Source organism: Hemicordylus capensis, chromosome 6, assembly GCF_027244095.1.
Source record: "Hemicordylus capensis ecotype Gifberg chromosome 6, rHemCap1.1.pri, whole genome shotgun sequence".
NCBI lineage: Eukaryota > Metazoa > Chordata > Lepidosauria > Squamata > Cordylidae > Hemicordylus > Hemicordylus capensis.
This window is the reverse complement of record NC_069662.1, coordinates 74,079,049-74,097,598: the sequence shown is the minus strand read 5'-3', so window position 1 is coordinate 74,097,598 and position 18,550 is coordinate 74,079,049. Positions and strand designations below refer to the sequence as shown.

Here is an 18,550-nt window from a genome sequence, read left to right as displayed (position 1 = left end):
TCTCATTTGGAAACCAAGGACCCAGAGTCTGGAGGAAGAATGGAGAGGCACACAATGCAAGATGCTTGAAGTCCAGTGTGAAGTTTCCACAGTCTGTGTTTATTTGGGGAGCCATGTCATCTGCTGGTGTTGGTCCACTGTGCTTCATTAAGTCCAGGGTCAACGCAGCCGTCTATCAGGAGATTTTGGAGCACTTCATGCTTCCTTCCGCAGACGAGCTGTATGGGGATGCTGACTTCATTTTCCAGCAGGACTTGGCACCTGCCCACACTGCCAAAAGTACCAAAACCTGGTTCAATGACCATGGGATTACTGTGCTTGATTGGCCAGCAAACTCGCCTGACCTGAACCCCATAGAGAATCTATGGGGCATTGCCAAGAGAAGGATGAGAGACATGAGACCAAACAATGCAGAAGAGCTGAAGACCCCTATTGAAGCATCCTGGTCTTCCATAACACCTCAGCAGTGCCACAGGCTGATAGCATCCATGCCACGCCGCATTGAGGCAGTAATTGCTGCAAAAGGGGCCCAAACCAAGTATTGAATACATATGCATGCTTATACTTTTCAGAGGTCCAGTATTGTTCTATTTACAATCCTTGTTTTATTGGTTTCATGTAATATTCTAATTTTCTGGGATTGTGGATTTGGGGTTCTCATGAGCTGTACGCCATGATCATCACAATTATAACAAATTAAGGCTTCTGTGGGCCAGGAGGTCCCCAAACCCTGCCGCTCACACCAGCTCCATGACGAAGCTGGTAATTGTCTGGGCGGCCAATCCGGTCACCCAGGGACAACTGAGAGATCATCTGCAGGGAGAGCAGGTCAAACCCACTCTCCTCGCAAACTCCTTTAGGATCTTCACACTGCTCATGTGAAGAGTCTTTGGTGGAAAAAATGTGGCCAACACTTTGAAACCATTTAAGAGTTAAAAACCTAAACTGCTGTATCTCAGCCATCTTGCAATGGATCTCAGCCATCTTGCAATGGATTTGCACCAAATTCAGAGGAGTGGTGTCTCTTGTCCCCTAGTCAATATGTGCACAATTTCAGAGGGATTGGGTGGACACTTTTGCCGTTATAAACAATAGAATGTTCAGGGCTTATAATGGCGGAAAGTTGGAAATATTCATCTTTATAAGCAAAGGAAAGTTCAGGGCTTATGGTGGAATGCTGAAATCACTCCTCATCTTAACTATACTTGCATGACTATGCCAATATAATATACAGAAATAAAATGTGTCATTGAGTCTTGCTTCTTTGCACGCAGCTTTCAAAGAGTGAATAAACAAATTCCACACAATCCAGCTGTTTACATGATTCAAAGGTTGCCTGTAGATGTGTTTCACTTTATACATGAATAGAGAGTTACAGGACATGGAGGACCTTTACAAATTCATCCATGGATTCAAGATGGAATGAAAGATCTACAGAGCATGATGAACAGATGCCTGGAGTACACAAAATGCTGCTTCAGTCAGCAGCATCAGGCTTCAACCACCATTTTTAGCCTGCTTTTCAAAGGGAAGACAATGTAGGAGATCTGTGTGTCTACCAATAATTTGTATGTTTACAGTCAGATACAAGTCAAATGTCAGTATATGGGAGGGGCATCCTAGGACATTTGTATTGTGATCACATTGTAAGCACTACTTCTGTACAACACCCATGTTTTATGGTCCAATACAAACCACATAATTATTAAGTATAACTGGTTACAGACTGCAACTTGTCTGTATTAAGCTGGTTCAATTATTTCCTTAGCTAAACAGGTTCTGCCCTTGTTTGCATTTGGATGGGTGACTAGACACAAGTGCTGTCCGATATAAGATATCCCCCTTAGGGGATGAGGCTGTAGCTCAGTGGTAGAGCATCTGCTTTGCAGGCAGGCAGGCCAAGATTCAAACCAAGATTCAAACCTGCTGCCAGTCAGAGTAGACAATACTGAGCTAGATAGACAAATAGTCTCACTCAATATAAGGCAGCTTTCTATATACCAGATAGCACCGTCACGGACTGTTATAAAATTTACCATGCTGGGGACTGGGTGCGGGGGGAGTAGAAAGTAGGCTACTTAATACTACTTTTTAAAAAATCACAAAGGCCCTGATAGACTTAACTTTCTCATCCTCCTAACCATGTTTAGATCATGACCATGCTGCAAGCTCACACATTCCTTCCTCCTCTTTCCTTTCTATGGCTTGCCTTAATCATGAGTAGCATTCTCTATCAATGGTAACTAGGAGTAACACTAGTCAGTATTTGAAACAAGGGTTTGAAGTGAGTTTGTAAATTCCAGTTTAGAGGAAATCTGGTCAATGATAGTGCCAATGCAGAAGTAATATATACAAGCTGACCCCCGCACAGAGCATCTGCACATTTTGGGGGGCCGGCTACCTCTCCCCCCCCCGCCCCAGTCTCCGGCCGGGCCGCCGCCTCTTCGCCTGGCCTCCGCACTGGGCCGGATCCACCTACTTCCACATCCGCGGCGGGGCTGGGCCCACCGCCGCCGGCCTCGGCCCACCGCCGCCACCGGCTTCTCCGGCTGGGCCAGGGCCCCTGCCACCCTCCCCGGCTGGGCCAGGCCCGCCGCTGCCCTGGCCTCCATGGCCCGGCAAGGCCCGCCGCTGCCTCTGTCCTTCACCACTGAGACGCGCCTCAGCCAATCAGGTGCGTCCCTCCGCTCCGCTGCCCAGCCAATCAGCTGGGTTGCCGGGACGCATTCCCACAGAGGCTGAGGCATGTCTACAGGGATTAAATATATAGATGCTTCAACTGTGCCTATTTATCATGGATGATCCCTTTTGGGGAGATAGTATACACATATGCATAAGAGTTCTTCAGGTTTTCCTTGAGTCTCTAGCAGATAAATCTCTGAATGGGTGGAGGCAACAGATGCCTCAAGCTCTAGTGCACATTAATCCAAATCACGGCCATGGACACAACTAGTTAGTGGTTAGAGTGCTGGACTAGGACCCGGGAGACCCGAGTTCAAATCCCCATTCAGCCATGAAACTAGCTGGGTGACTCTGGGCCAGTCACATCTGTCTCAGCCTAACCTACTTCACAGGGTTGTTGTGAGAAGAAACTTAAGCATGTAGTACACCGCTCTGGGCTCCTTGGAGGAAGAGCGGGATATAAATGTAAAAATAAAATAAAATACATAATAAAACTACCAATGCACTTCTTCCCTTCTATGTACCTCACAAAGTTAGTGAATGTTTACTGAATCAGTACAACCAGATCTACTGTGAGATTACTCTGTTAAACATTGCCATGGTTTTTTGTTTTGTTCATTTGTTTAAGGAAATTCTTCTGGTTAGTTTACCAACACACACTGCTTCAGAAGTCTGTGCATGAAGAGGTATAACTACAATGGAATGGGGTGGGGGGAATATCTGGGCCTCTGAGGGAAGGGGGCCCACCCTCACCCAGAAAAAGCGTGAAGCTTGCTCTTTGCTCTCCCCCTCACACCTCTCTCAAGAAGAAGGAAGAGGGCAGGGGCATATCTTCACTTTTTGTCCCAACGCTCACTCCAACCTGGTTATGCCCCTCAGAGCAAGATAAGCTATTACAAAGTAAATGGATACAGTCTACAGCCTTCTGTACTGTGCAATGGGGGAGAGAGCTTAGGCAGTGTCAGTGATTCTTGGTGTCAGAGAGTGCTTCAAGACCAATGGGATGTTCCATGTCCACAGAAGTGGCCCAGTTTCACCTGTGAAATGGAGGATAGTTATGCCACACATGGTGAAAGCAAACTATGAGGGGAAAGGGGGGAAATGTACAACCCCAAAACACTCCTGAACTCCTAAATGTAGTTAGAAGATTAAACAGAAACATTGTCTACACCAAAGGAGCAGGCCAGAGGGGTCTTTACAGCTACTTTGGAATGGAGATCACATTGATTCAATCCTTTAAGATTATAGAAGTATGTAACATGTATTATGATTATGTACCACCAATTTAACAAACCTGGGTGGGAAATATTGGAGAGCCAGTGTAGTATAATGGCTAGGACGCTGAGCTACAAAGCAGGAATTCCCCAGATCCCCAAATCTCACCTGTCACGAACTCACTTACATTAGGTGGTGGTAGGCAAGTCACTCCTACTCAGCCTCTGTCTGCAACATGTGAGTGATGATATTTACATACCATACAGGATGGTTGTAAAGATTACAGCAAGACAATACATTTGAATGAACACTTGAAAGTGCCATATGAATGCTTCTTAGAGGCATGTTGCCTCTGTCTACAACATGGGGGTATTGCAGACGTGTCGTTCCAGCCCTTGAGAATCCCACAATGCACCGCGTGAGTTCACAATGCACCATGTGAGTTTGCGGTGCATTGTGGGTTCCCCCCCCCCCCGGCAATGACCAGGAGCCTACTTCTGTGACAGCGCCGGCTGGAAGCAGCTCGCCCTGACATATGAGCAGTTAGCCCGGTTTAAGGGTGCACTTGCACCCTTAACTTCAGCTAACTGGCGGGCTCCCTAGGTGTGTTTGCCGCTGAGGCACTGCTGGGAGCCATGCAGCTCATAGCAGTTCTCATGGGCAGCCAAGCCTGGGCTTAGCTGTTCTAGCCCGGTCTTGGCTACTCGTGAGAACAGCCTCAATGACTGAAATTGAACTGTGAACCAGGATGTTCCTGCTTGAAATCTCACCTCAGCCATGAGTGGACTTAAGGCAAGCCACTACCTCTTGGTCTCAGCTTCCCCAGCTGTAACCTAATGGCCAGTAAGAATAATAAAAACAAGACCCAGAGCCAAACACAGCCCATGAGCCATATATGGTGACTTGCCAGAGACCTGATACAATTTGTTATTAAGATAAAGTTTAAGATATCTGTTCTGCCATATGCAGATTATACAGACAGTAAGGCTCTCCACACAAGCAGTGTGGAGAGCCTAAGAGGGTTCTGCGGGGAGAGCAGGCTTGATCCACTCTCCCCACAGATGAACAGGGAGCTCGCCTGAAGTGGCCAAATCGGCCACCCACACGATTATCGGCTTCATCATGGAGCGGCAGGGATTGGGGATCTCCTGGACCCCAGAAGTCCCAGAATGCCTCGCACAAGTGCGTGGGGCATTCTGGGGAGCCCCCCCGATGCCGGGCGGCTTGTTGTAGCCTCCCGGTTGGGGGTCTCCTTGAGAGTCGCTACAGTGGCACATGATCAGACAAATGGAGTTAGCAGAGCGGTCACTTCGCTAACCTCATTTGTGGGAGGGATTAAGAGGGCTTGCCACTGGAAACCACACAACTCCCAGCAGTTCACACATGTTTCCAGTGCATGTGAAAATAGCCTTGGTTTTTTTTAGCCCCAAGAGGGCTTAGACCAGGGCTGCTCAACTTCAGCCCTCCAGCAGATGTTGGCCTACAATTCCAATAATCCCTGACTATTGGCTACTGTGGCTGGGGACTATGGGAGTTGTAGTCAAGAAACAGCTGGGGGGGCTAAATTGAGCAGGCCTGGCTTAGACAGTTGTTAGACATTTAATGCTCTCTGCCACCACCTAAAAATCTAAATCTATGGTATTTGGTTCATGGGTGGTTCTAAATTTAGCTTAGTTTAAGTTCCTGAGGATTCAGCAGAATCAACACATATCTTGGCAGGGACAGAAATAAACTTACTATCTAGTTCTGGTGAAGCAATTTTAAGGTGCTCATAAAGGAAAGGAAGAAATATGGTAGCTACCAGAATCAAGAGTTCTGTTGTAAGATCATAAAACAAACAATATGTGAAACAGAATTATGGCGCCAACAAGATTTACAACTCCTATATATAATCATATATCATCTTAGGCATACCCACCACTAATCCCATGTGTGGCAGCTCTCGCAAGAGTTTGTGAGCAAGCTGTCACACAGCGGCGGGGATGATGGGGGGAGGAAACTGCGGCGGCGGGCAAAACCACCGGCAGCGGGTGGGTAGCACACTCCCTCTCCGGCCTACCAGCTGGCCAAAAGGCAAGAGCACTGGGGTCAGGAGCACGGGGTGGGGAAAATGGTGGGGGGGATGGTGGCGGCAGCGGGCAGGTGGGCGGCGGAGAGGGTGACGCAGCCTTCCTCTCCGGCCCACCTGCTGGCCAAAAGGAAGGATGGCCTGGTGGTGACAGCACCGGGGGTAGGAGCACGGGGGGGACAGCAACAGGGGGAGGGAAATGGCGGGAGCACCAGTGGGGGAGGGGGATGTGGGAGAACCAGAGGCGCAGATGCTCTGTGCCCAGCCCAGCAAGTTTATATATATAATTCTCTAAAGTGTACACGTGGCTAATCCCATGCATGGCAGCTCTCTTGAGAATTCGTGAGCAGAAGCACTATGATGACTGGGCAGTGAAGATTCCATATGCACATAGGGAGGAGGAGCCTGTGAGAGCAGAAGCACCATGGTGATTGGGCAGTGGTAGTCCATATGTAGATAGGGAGGAGGAGCTGCCTGCGGCAGCGTGTTAATTAGGCAGTGGGCATTCCATATGCAGATAGGAGGAGGAGCCTGTGTTGGTTAAGGTCAGTTGGAATGCAACTGTTACTGGTCAGAAGATGTTCTTGATTGTAGAGGAGAAGAATCTATATATAAAAAGAGAGTGGGCAGGGTCTGCGAAGAGAAGGGTTGTGAGGGAGGAAAGAGTCCCTTCAGGAGAAGGAGGCTGCCATTGTGTGAATTAGATGAGACAACAAGATGAACATGATCTGTTAACTCAGGAAGGGAGAGAGAAAGAAAGAAAAGAAGAAGGGAGGGGAAGAGCAAGTGGGAGAAAGAGGGGGGGGGAAGAAGGGAGGGGAACAGAGAAGGAAGGATGAGGGGAGGGCCTGAGCCTGTCAGTGGCCTGAGCAAAACGAGCGGTCATGGCGGCACCTATTGGCAGCAAGGAAGCAGTCAACCACTGCTGCTGTTTGGGACTACCAAGGCCATTGGCGGAGGGAGGGAGGGAGGCAAGGGATGGGCCTGGGCCTGTCAGCAGCCTGAGAGGTACGAGCGGCCATGGCAGTGGCGGCAACAAGGAAGGGCCTGGTCAACTGCTGCTGCTCCTGTGGGGAGAAGAAGAAGCGGGGCTCGGGTGAGGGAGGTCTCTGGGGATAGGGGGCTGCAGCTTGGCCAATAGGCACCAGCAGTGCTGCAGCCATGACCAAGAGGGATGAGGGGGATGGAGGAGTGACCAAGAGGGGTGAGGGGGGTGGAAGCAACAGGATGGAGGAGGAGCAAGAGTGTGGCTTAGGTGAGGATGAAGAGGTCTCTGAGGTGAGGGGTACTGTGACAGGGGGTGAGGGGAGCAATCAAGTACTAGCGCACAGTCTGAGTGATGACAGCTGAGTTAGGCCTCCTTTTCGTGAAGGCCAGAGTTCAAAGAGCATTGTTTTAGTAGTTAAGATTACATAAATGATCAGATACCCAATATATAAAATATTTTTTCAGTTGATAAATGTAGCTAGTCAAACCATTTTGAACCACTATTGTAGCAAAATTATTAGTCTGCAGAAATGTTGAAAACATTTATTTCCTAAATTATTCTATCTGTTCAGAGCAGATCACACTCAGCAAAGGCATCTATTATTTTAATATTTTATATTCTCTTTTCTTTATGACAGAAGTCTTACAAAGACTTATAATTAAACATGGTGAATATGCTTCCAGAGAAGTATATCTGTATGCACCCAGAAATGATCACGCTTGGAAAACTCACAGAATCAGTGAAAAATCTTCTGGTTGAACACTGTTCTTAATACAATCTTGCTGCATGAAGTCATAAGAAGCACACCATCCTTAGGGAGATGTGGGGCTCAGAGCAATGGGGTGGGTGTGTGGCGAGGCCTACTCTGTAAACACTGTAGAGCCAGGAGGACTGCATAAGGGCATCTCCTCCCTACCTCACTGGGCCACACTGTCCTGAACTGTACAATGCTCCTGTGCAACAGTTGGCTGGAGCTCACCCCCTTCCTATGAGGAACTCTAGCTGGGGGCGGGGGGAGCGTGGCAGAGAGAGCAGAAAAGAATGGAGGAAGTTCAGGGAACATTCTCTAGCAAAGGACCTTCTCCAGCAACCAAAATAAGTTTGCTACACTTATGATAAATATTATAAAACAGCCTTGACAAATATTATTTTGATCTAGAAAGTCAGACAATGGACACTTGACAAAATTACTGGACATACTGATGAACACTGGAGGGCACAACCAAAAAGCAGCTGAGGCTGGAGGCAGAACCTTCTTCCATCACTCTGAGTAGGGTTACCAGATATCTTAGATTCTGAGCCAGAACAACATTGCTCCAGAAAATCAAGGACATTCCTTGTTTCTGAGCAGCTTCTAAAACAACAAACTCCAGAGTCTCCTTTGTTACAAAAGTCTGAGTAATAGCTCTAAATGTGAGTCATGCAATGCACACATAATCCAGCTGCTAAATACCTGATCCAGTGATACAAGCAGTATATCAGAAGAAATGAAATATTACTCCCCTCTTACCTTAGCCTGCACAGCTGTGGAGGCTTAGCCAACACTGAAAGGAAACTATTTGAATTCTTGCCAAATTATGTAATGCTATTAACGTTTTTCCCGGATATCACTAATCACAAACTCATAGGAAGTGAGTGTCTAAATAATAAATACTTGCATTAAAAGCATTCACCCACAAAGGACTGTTTTAAAGATTTATGATCCTCATAGCAATTATTTTTGAAAGCACCCTAAGAACCAGTTTATTTATTACCACCCTGTTATATTCCAACAGCATCCTGTATAAAACAACATAACAGTTTACCACTATATCCAGTGAGCATTAGGTTTCACTGCCACAAAGAAACTCCTTCGAAGATATTGGCTAGATAAAGGTGAGCTGCTAACCATTAAGATTTACAGAACTTACCAAAGACTAGAGAAAGGTTTTAGCAGACATTTTCTTCTAGACAATTCAAAGAACAAGATTAATACAGAAATTCACCAACCTGACTTTCCCATTGTCACGTTTCTTCACTGTTGGCTGGAGAACCTGCTTCTCTAAATGCTCTTCAGTTTGCTAGAAGCTGTATGCAATTTCCTGGTAGTGCTCTGAGCCCGTTGCCTGCATGAAAGAGACTGAACAATACAAGTGTAGCCACCCATTCACAGTGCTCTAATAGTCTGGTGATGCCTTATAAGGAATACAGCCACTTTTTTCTCTCTCTAACTAGATGCCTCTGTTTGTGGTCAGGGGTTATTTATCTTTCAGGATAACTCAGCAACGCAAAAAACACTACATGATTTCACATACCAATTTAGTTAAGCAATAGAAAAATTCTGTGCACTGGGTTGGGGAAAATAGTAAGAGTAATTGTACTTGAAAACATGCAAAATCTTTCTTTCTTTCTTTAAAAACACAACTGTTGCAACTTTTAGCAAAATGTGCAAGATTCCCCAGAAGGATAAAAGTTCTTACATGGTGCAATCCTGAATAATTTTTTCCTAGGTTCCAGTGGCCAGAAATCACAATGCTAACCACAAAGGACATACATATTCATACATGTGCAGGATTTTTCGCTTGGCTGAATGGGTGAACCAACTCCTTGGGAAAATACTGTATCTGAAGTTATATAGAAATATGTATAAAGTTAAGTCTGTGATGGCTCATTCACACATTCAAGTTCTACTTGATGTTGCAATCACATTCGCGACCTGAGTTCAAATCCCCACTCAGCCAAGACATTCACTGGGTGACTCTGGGCCAGTCATACATCTCTCAGTCTAACCTACCTCACAGTAGGAATGTGCACGGAACCGGCATGGGTGGTTCGACCGGGGTGGGGTGGCTTTAAGGGCAGGGGAGGATGCACTTACCCCCCACACTGCATTTTCCCTGCCGGTGCACGATTCCCTAAAAGCCTGTTGGGGCAGCAGCGTAACCCCTGCCTCCCCGTTCCGACATTGTCCGGATATAACCGGAAGTAGTAGCTGCAACTGCACACATCACGTGCATGCACCCGACATGCACGAGCGTGAGCAAAGTGTGCCGTCGCAGCTACTACTTCCAGTTACATCCAGACAATGTCAGACCAGGGTGGCATGGAGGTACGCTGCTGCCCTGATGGGCTTTTAGGGTGGGGGAAATGCAGCGGGGGGTGGGGGGTGGGGCTAAGTGCATCCTCCCCTGCCCTTAAAGCCACCACCACCACCCCGCTGAACCTTCAAGCCGGCCAGGGTTTGAATCAGTTTAGAGGCCCGTAAAAGGGCCTCCAAAACGGTTCGTGCACATCCCTACCTCACAGGGTTGTTGTGAGGATAAATATAACCACGTATACTGCTCTGGGCTCCTTGAAGGAAGAGCAGGATATAGGTGAAAGAAACAAACAAATAAGTAAAAGGTTAGGAAGCATAACCTTGAGCAATTCTCCTTAAGTTCAACAGAGCTCATATATTTGCAGTGGCCTCTAGTACTGAACTCTGCTGGAGAAAGCTATACAAGCATGCTTCCAACCAGAAGTTGATTTTTGCTTTTGGACAAAAACAGTCGCTGGTGTAGCAGGCAGGAGGGAAGGACTTGTTCAGTGCCAGCACAGGCAGAAAGAGCTACTTTCCACCCATAATCCATTTTCCTACTGAAGATGGGAAGATTTCCATTTCCTACTGATTTCCTAATGAAAATACCCCACCCCAAGACAGCAATTTGCCTTGAAGCAAAATTGGTCCTCCATCTTGACTGGGTTCATCTCTCCCCAAGAGGCACATCTGGTTGGATGCACACCTTTAACACACATTTGTGTGGTTCTGTAGATTGGCCCTTAAAGATGCAACCAGGAAGTGAAGGTGTATATTTGGATGTGTCAGCATAAGGCTTACAATAGTATGGAAGGACCACTAAAAGTTTTATGCATTTCAGGAAACATTTTGGATTGTGTCTCGAAATGCTGTCAAGGAAAGGTGGAGAAGTGCTTAGTTGTTTTTTAAGTGTGGGTTTGGCCTTACCATCTGTCCTTGAAGGAATCTCTGTTCTAAATTCTAAGTGGGTTTGGTTAGGCTGCAGCTGCTAATTGCTACGTGAGGGGAAGGCACACACAGGGGTACTTTTTATTATATAGTATGCTTTCAGTTCTGCTTCTTTTAAAAAGAGGCAAAGTGAAGATGGGTGGGGTTATGCTGAATGGGCATAGCTAAAAAGAAAAGAGATGAGGTTACAGGACCCAGACCAACAGTAACTGCCAGGTAAATTAGACATCAATCATATTATTAAGGAACTAGTATTTTTAAGCCTGTTAAAATAACAGGCGCTAGTACCGTTCCCCCCCCTTTCTTCCTTCTCCCTCTCTCTTGCCCTCCTTTCTTTTTCTTTTTTCTTTTCCTCTCTCTCATTCATCCCTTCCTTTTCTCTCCCTCTTTCCTTTCCTTCCTTTCTTCCCCCTCTTCTCCTTCCCTTCTTTTTTCTTTCTCTTTCCCTCTTTACTTCCTTTCTTCTCTCTCTCTCTCTCCACTCTTGCCTTCTCCCTCCCTCTCGCACTCCTTTCCTTCTTTCTCTCTCTCCCTCTTTCCTCCCTTCCTTCTCTCTCCCTCTCTCTCCTTTCCTTCCTTTCTTCCACCTTTTCTCACTCCCTTCTTTCTGTTTTCTTTTTCTTTTCCTCTTTTCTTCATTTAACAAGCTCGCTCTTTGGGGCTGGCTGCTTCTGTCTCCCTTCCGTCTTTCTTTTGTCCTTCTCCCTCACTCCTTTCTCCTTTTTCTTTCTCCTTCCTTCCTTCCTTCCTTCTCTCTTTCGTTCTTTCCATCCCTCCCTCCCTCCTTCTCTCTTTTGTCCTTTTCCCTCCCTTCTCTCTCTTTTCTCTCCTTCCTTCTTTCCATCTTTCTATTGTCCTGTCTCCCTCCCTCCCTCACTCCTTCCTTTCTGTCTCTCTCTGTCAAAAAACCTCTTCATTTCCTTTTAGTGACTTCTTACTGCCCCCAGTTCAAGTTTAATAGAAAAGGACATGATGTAGTTTTAATGACAGGAAACCAATGCCTTCCAAATGAGTAAATTCCATCACTGGCTGTCACAAAGTGTGCTAATTTTTTCCTTTGATAAATTAAAAGCTATAAAAGTCTCTTTAAAGCGTGCAGCTTACAGTCATAGTCTGCCCCACTGTGCACTGAGAGTTGATAGAAAACTGTTTATACCTTATACGAAGGCGGTCAGTGAATCTAAAAGTGGAGAGTTTCTGGGTCGGGAACACTGTCCTCTACCCAGGGACTCTGAGTGTTCTTCTTCGCTCTGGGCTCTCCAGAGTGGTGACCCCCCCCCCATTATTAAGGGCCAGATCGGCCCATGTGAATGTTGCCGCTCCCGCCGGCTCAGCTGCCCTCTCTCCCTCCCACCCATGTGCCGAGTCCTTCACCCAGGCCAAATCGGGCCATGTGAATCCTGCCACGCCGCCGCCACCACTGCCCTCCCGCCCACCCTCCCAAGTGCCATGTCCTTCACCGGGCCATGTCCGTCGGGCTAAGAACTCCTTAATTTCAGAGGGAGAGAGGAGCTCGCAAGCAGAGCTCCTCTCTCTTGCAAAGCCTCTGCCCGTACTGGCGGTTTGGGCGTAAAGGACGCCTATTGTGTCCTTTACGGCCATAGTGTCAGTTCGGGCAGAGCCGTTGCAAAGAGAGGAGCTCTGCTTGTGAGCTCCTCTCTCTCTCTGAAATTAAGGAGTTTTTAGCCCGACGGACATGGCCGGGGTAAGGAGGGCTCGGCAGTTGGGAGGGCGGGCGGGCGGCCAACGGCAGTGCTTGGGGTGAAATGGTCGCCCGTGGGTTCCGTGAAAGGAGGACAGGGGATTGGGCCGAAATGGCCGCCGGTGTGGCCGGGACGGTGATGGAGGGCAGGCAGGCGGACAGCGATTGGGCCGTAATGGCCGCCCGTGGGGCCGTGAATGGAGGACCGGGGATTGGGCCGAAATGGCCACCGGTGGGGCCGGAACAGTGGTGGAGGGTGGGCGGGCGGGCAGCGATTGGGCCGTAATGGCTGCCTGTGGGACCACGAAAGGAGGACGGGTGATTGCTGGCAAATGGCCGCCCGTGGCTTTGGGACACTGGCGTCTGCAGTCCTGTCTCCCTTGGGCTGTTCTGGGCCTGCGCTTTGCGCAGGCCCAGAACAGCCCAGGGAGACAGGGACGCAGATCCCCAATGTTCCAAGGCCACGGACACTCACTTAGCCTTTTATTATATAGGATACAGCACAAGCTATATTTTGCTTCAGAACCATACATACTTTGTGCAGCCCAAGCTATTTTACCTAATTTCTATAATTAAATTACCTTGAGTTGCATTACATTTTTAAATAAACTATGGCTCAATATTTCTCATTGACAATAAAGCTGAGTACCTGCCATTAGCTACATCAATTAGTAAAATGTTGTTTCTTTTATTGTTGATTTATTTTACTACAGTATTTATTTACTACCTTTCAATAAGTTTTTCAAGTCACAACAGTTTAACTACGTAAGAACAGCCCTGCTGGATCAGGTGCAAGGCCTATCAAGTATAGCATCCTGTTTCACACAGTGGCCCACCAGATGCCTCTGGGAAGCCCACAGGCAAGAGCTGAGGGCATGCCCTCTTTCCTGCTGTTGCTCTCCTGCTACTGGTATTTAGAGGCATCTTGCTTCTGAGGCTGGAGGTGGCCTGCAGCCCTCAGACTTGTAGCAATTAATAAACTTCCTCTATGAATTTATCTTTCTTAAAGCCATCCAGGCTGGTGGCTGTCACCATCTTGTGGCAGAAAATTCCACAGGTTAATTATGCATTGTGTGAAAAAGTATGTGTGACGTGTGATGTGCTATGTGCGACGTGTGTGGCGAGCGCATGCGCAGACTATACTTCCGCGTTTCTGGGCAACAATGTGGGGAGGGGTGGCAGGGAGGTACGCTGCTGCCCCATGAATTTTAGCAAATAACAGAGCGTCGGTGGCGGGAGGGGTAAGTGCACTCTCCCCCGCCCTTAAAGAGCCACCATGTCAAGATATATCACTGTGAGATGTTGTTGTGTGTATAGCTTTAAGTAATAAGTGCAAGTCACTGTGGTTGCAGTAAGTGGCGACTGGCAACATGTGAGGCCAATTGACAGGTGATGAGGGCTCAAGTACTGACCTAGAGTGATTGGCCAAAGCCAGTATAAGAACAAGGCTCAAAGAAGAGCTAACTGTTCACAGTGGTAAATGCTGCACCACTGTGGTCCACCCGGCTGCTATACCTATGCTGTATCTACGTGCCTGATGTGTATATATATATGCCTACGTGTAACTGGATTTACTGAGCTGATATATCATGTAAGTGTCCTCTACCACAATATATTCTTCAGTTTGAAAGTTACCTATGTCGGGGTGTTTTTTGCTAAGCCTAGTGGGGTACAAGCCATTAACTCTGCAATTGAGGCACAGCACCAACACACCACCATCCCCGGCGTCAGACTAGCAGAACCATAAAGGGCTTCCAGACCAGTTCCGTGCACATCCCTAGTGGGTAGCTTCAGGCAGGAGATCACACATTTTTCTACCTAGAGCATGTTCTAGCTGAAGGCCCAAGAAAGGCCTAATAACTAGCTCTTGAACACAGGTCAGCTAGAGTTATTATATGCCTTTTCTGACACCACATTTACTGGAGAAAGTAATGAATGGGTAACACAGAGGACAAAGTTACATAATAAAGAACATGACTCAATGCAGAGTTGTAATGTTTTAAAGATTTGATATGCTATGTAGAGTGTCAGACACAGTAGTGTATGTACTTGAGAAGGCATACTGCTTGTGAGCTTTCATAACTTTTTAAAACCCACTTGCCTAAAATTTAAAATAGCAAAATGAAAATAAAATTTATTTATTACTTGTTAAAGTTCTATATTGCCTTTCATTGAAACAGGCTGTTCACTGAATCATTTCATTGAATCCCCAGGCGGTTCACACAAAAACGAGACTACAAAAATAACACAATCAAAATATTAACTATAATATAAAAATACAAATCAGATTAAAAGATTATAAAAACCAAAACAATATAACCATAAAAGATACAAAGCAGCAGCAATAGAAACAATCATATAAAAGCCTGGGTAAATAAAAATTGCAGGCCTGAAATTTAAACTATGGGGTGAAAATAAATCCAAAACAGGATTGGGGAAGCTCTCTTTACCTAAGCATTCAATGCCCCAGACTTCATATGTCAACACTTTCAAATATACAAGTTCAGTTTTTAATCTTGTCTAATTAGCTGGTCATGGATTCCTCACCAACTACAGACTACCACCCCACCCAGTTTTCCAATACCTGAATATGCTATTTATTGGTGAAGGTAAAGATACCCAAAGCAAATCTCATGCTGAGGAGCAGTGCTGAGTGCATTTTCATCAACATTAAATTCTACATTTGAACCTACAAAACTTGGGGGGCGGGGGGGCACGCTAGGGATTAAGGCTTTCATGGTCACCACTTACATTCTGAGATAAGTACATAAAACCTATGTACACCCCAAATGACTCTTTTTGATTTAGAATACTAGAACTGCCTGGAAAAGGTGGGGGAGAATTCATGGTGGCTTAAAGCAAAATTAAACACACACACCTACACACAAAACAATATCTATAGAAAACGGATGAAGACTACACTAAGTTTGAGATATTAATACCAGCAATAGGACAAAAAAAAATGCACTAAGCTTTACAGTTAAGGCTGCAATCCTATACACAATTACTTGGGAGATAATCTAATTGATACCAGTGGTACTTACTTCTAGGCATGCGTAGAATGGATTGCATTATAAAGCCAAAAAACCTTAAGGATGCAGACTACAAAAAGGGCAATTTTAAATTAATACAGGGGATTATTATTTATTTAACTGAGAATAGGAGGTTTGCTACTTACAAAGCCAGGTTGCTACTTGCTGGAGTTTCAGGAAGGAGAAAGAGGAAATCTTTCTGTTCCTAAGGTTCTCATGCTTTCAGTTGCCTGGAACTGAAAATGCTAATGGAAGTCTCTTCCACAACTTGATGGGATTATCTGGTGAACTCATCTAGCTTCTAGGGACCTCACCCTCCCTGAAAAGAAAGTAATGGTAAAGTGCGCTGTAGAGTTGCTGTCGACTCCTGGTGACCACAGAGCCCTGTGGTTGTCTTCAGTAGAATAAAGGGGGAGTTACCATTGCCTCCTTCTGCGCAGTATGAAATGATGCCTTTCAGCACCTTCCTATATCGCTGCTGCCCAATATAGGTATTTCCCATAGTCTGGGAAACATACCAGTGGGGATTTGAACCAGCAACCTTAGGAGGGCCTTAGGGGCACTGGCAGTCTACTGTAAGACTGAACGGCTGAGTATCAACTACCAGAAAACAAAGGTGCTCTCCTTTGCTAGGAGACCCAAGAGACGGGTCTGGAAAATTGATGGACAAAGGATAGAGCAGGTCCAAAACTTTGTATATTTGGGGGTAGCTGTTCACTCATCTGGTTCAAGACGAGCCCATGCCTTGCACGTGGCCCAGGCCACTCAAAACAGCGCCCGAGCTATTCTGCAGTTCTATAGATCCAGGGGTGGGCATCTTATCCCCGCGGCCATAAAACTTTTTCAGGCGAAACCATTGGCACAGTTATTATACGGTGCCCAACTGGGTCCCTATACAGATCTGTTCCCCTTAGAAGTGGTGCAGTCCAAGTTTCTGAGAGCATTATTTCAAACCCCTAAATGCACCTCCAATGTGAGGCTCAGACTGGAGGCGGGCCTTGTTAGAGTTGAGGCCAGATGTTGGCAAATGGCGCTGTTTTATTGGCTGAGAGTCCATTCCTCAGAGATAGGGCTGAGCCGCCTAGTCTTAGCGGACTCATACCAGACGACTTGGAAGCGTTCACTGAACCAAAAGATGACTTCTTTGGGCCTCGATCAGTCCGCCCTGCTCACGCAAAGTTTGGAGACAGCTAGGAAGTCCATCAAACAGAGAATTGAGGATATTGAGAGACAGACAGACATGGCAAGGGTACCTGATTTTCAGTGCCAAGAATCAGTTAGGTATTGCTTGGCCCCAGCACCCTATCTTACTGCCCTGGAGGTGCCCCCTCTTAGAAAAGCTTTCACCTTGGCAAGATGTAATGCCTTGCCTTCAGCCCTTTTAGAGGGACGATACCGAGGGATCCCCTATGGGGAGAGGCTTTGCCCATGCGGCGAGGGTCAAGTTGAAACAGTTACCCATGTACTATTGGAATGCCTGCTCTACAGAGACCTGCGCCGGGATTTCATTCACCCTCTGACAGTCAAATTCCCAGGTCTCGATCTACCTCAGATGACTGCCAGGCTCCTGGAAGGAAGTAATTCCTCTTCCACTAGACAGGTAGCCAAATTTTGCAGTGCAGCCCTTCGCTTTCGGAAGAGCCTAAAAATGGACAAATAAACGACACAATGCCAGAGCAATTTGTACTCATATCTCGGCTAGTTGTAGCTGGGCATGTGGGGATAGGTATTGCCAGCTTTAAAGTAGCTAATTCAATGCTAACACTTTATAGAGCCCCTGAATTGTATATCTCCTCCCAGATTGGGAGCTGAGCTGTGTTTGGAGTTGTAATTGTTCAATAAGCAGGAATAAGCTGCCCTTTTATTTTAATCTATTTCACTAGTATTTTACTAGCATTTTCAGTGACTCTGTGCTGAGCAGGACCCCACAGAATGCTGATTATCCCCTTTTAAATTTGTTCTGATTTTATACTGCTTTTTGACTGAAACAAAGTGTTTGGCTGAGTCCTTTTTAGCTTACATGCATTTTATCTATTCTGTTTGTGTTTTATATCATGTTTTAAAATTTTGTATTTTTAGATTCCCTCCCCCTCAGTCTTAATGCTACATCAATTTTAATCTCCGTAATACTGCAACACTTTCCTTATATTGCATCTACTGTATAGTATTACTGTTTTACAACTTGTGCTGGTCAACGACCGTAATAATAATAATTATTATTATTATAACCAGCAACCTCTGGCTTGTTAAGTCATTTCCCCGCTGTGCCATAAGTTAGACAGAGGCTATTTATTTCTTCAAATAAATAGCCTTGAATTTCAATTTATTTCTTCAAATAAATTTCCTTGAATTTGAAAAGTCTCCATTTTTGAGGAGCGGTAAAGGGGCATTGCAACTGGCTGGGGAGATGGTGTCCATGCTAATCTGAGCAGGAGAGACCATGTGTGAATCATTTGGTATAATTTATGGAATTTTTACCAAATTAGGCAAATTCCGCACATCCACGCGCCTGTGCCGGCGCGCGCAGGCACATCAGCAACTTCCAGTCATATCTGGAAGAGGAGGGCAACGGGGCATCAGGGAGGTATGCTGCCTCCCTGATGGGCTACTAAAAATATCTATGCTGGCAGGGGAAAAGTGGAGGGAGGGATAAGTACACCCTCGTCCGCTCTTAAAGGGAGACCCACCACCACCTTCAAACCGCCCTGCCGTGGTTCCATGCACATCCCTAGTGGGGGGCAGGTTGCAGGAGTTTGCACACATTTGGAGGTTGACGTGCAAGGATGCCTGGGTCTTCCAGACCATCTCCCAGGGATCCTCCTTGGAACTTGCCTCTCAACCTCCAGAGCCATTTCTTCTA

General features: G+C 46.4%; 1 protein-coding gene and 1 non-coding gene across 3 annotated transcripts in view; both read right to left on the bottom strand.

Moving 5' to 3' along the window:
* GLIPR2 (GLI pathogenesis related 2) overlaps positions 1-18,550 on the bottom strand; it is a 54,542-nt gene that overhangs the window by 24,191 nt on the left and 11,801 nt on the right. The window contains exon 2 of one of the 2 annotated variants that reach the window (XM_053260128.1): positions 8,943-9,058. In XM_053260128.1, coding sequence (XP_053116103.1) covers positions 8,943-8,955 — 13 coding nt within the window. In that variant the 5' untranslated portion in view covers positions 8,956-9,058. Of the gene's footprint in view, positions 1-8,942; positions 9,073-18,550 lie in introns of both variants that reach the window. The other variant, XM_053260129.1, reaches the window with a different exon arrangement.
* LOC128332190 (small nucleolar RNA SNORA13) lies at positions 14,482-14,611 on the bottom strand. The gene has a single exon (XR_008310609.1). It is a non-coding gene; the product is annotated as a small nucleolar RNA SNORA13 (small nucleolar RNA).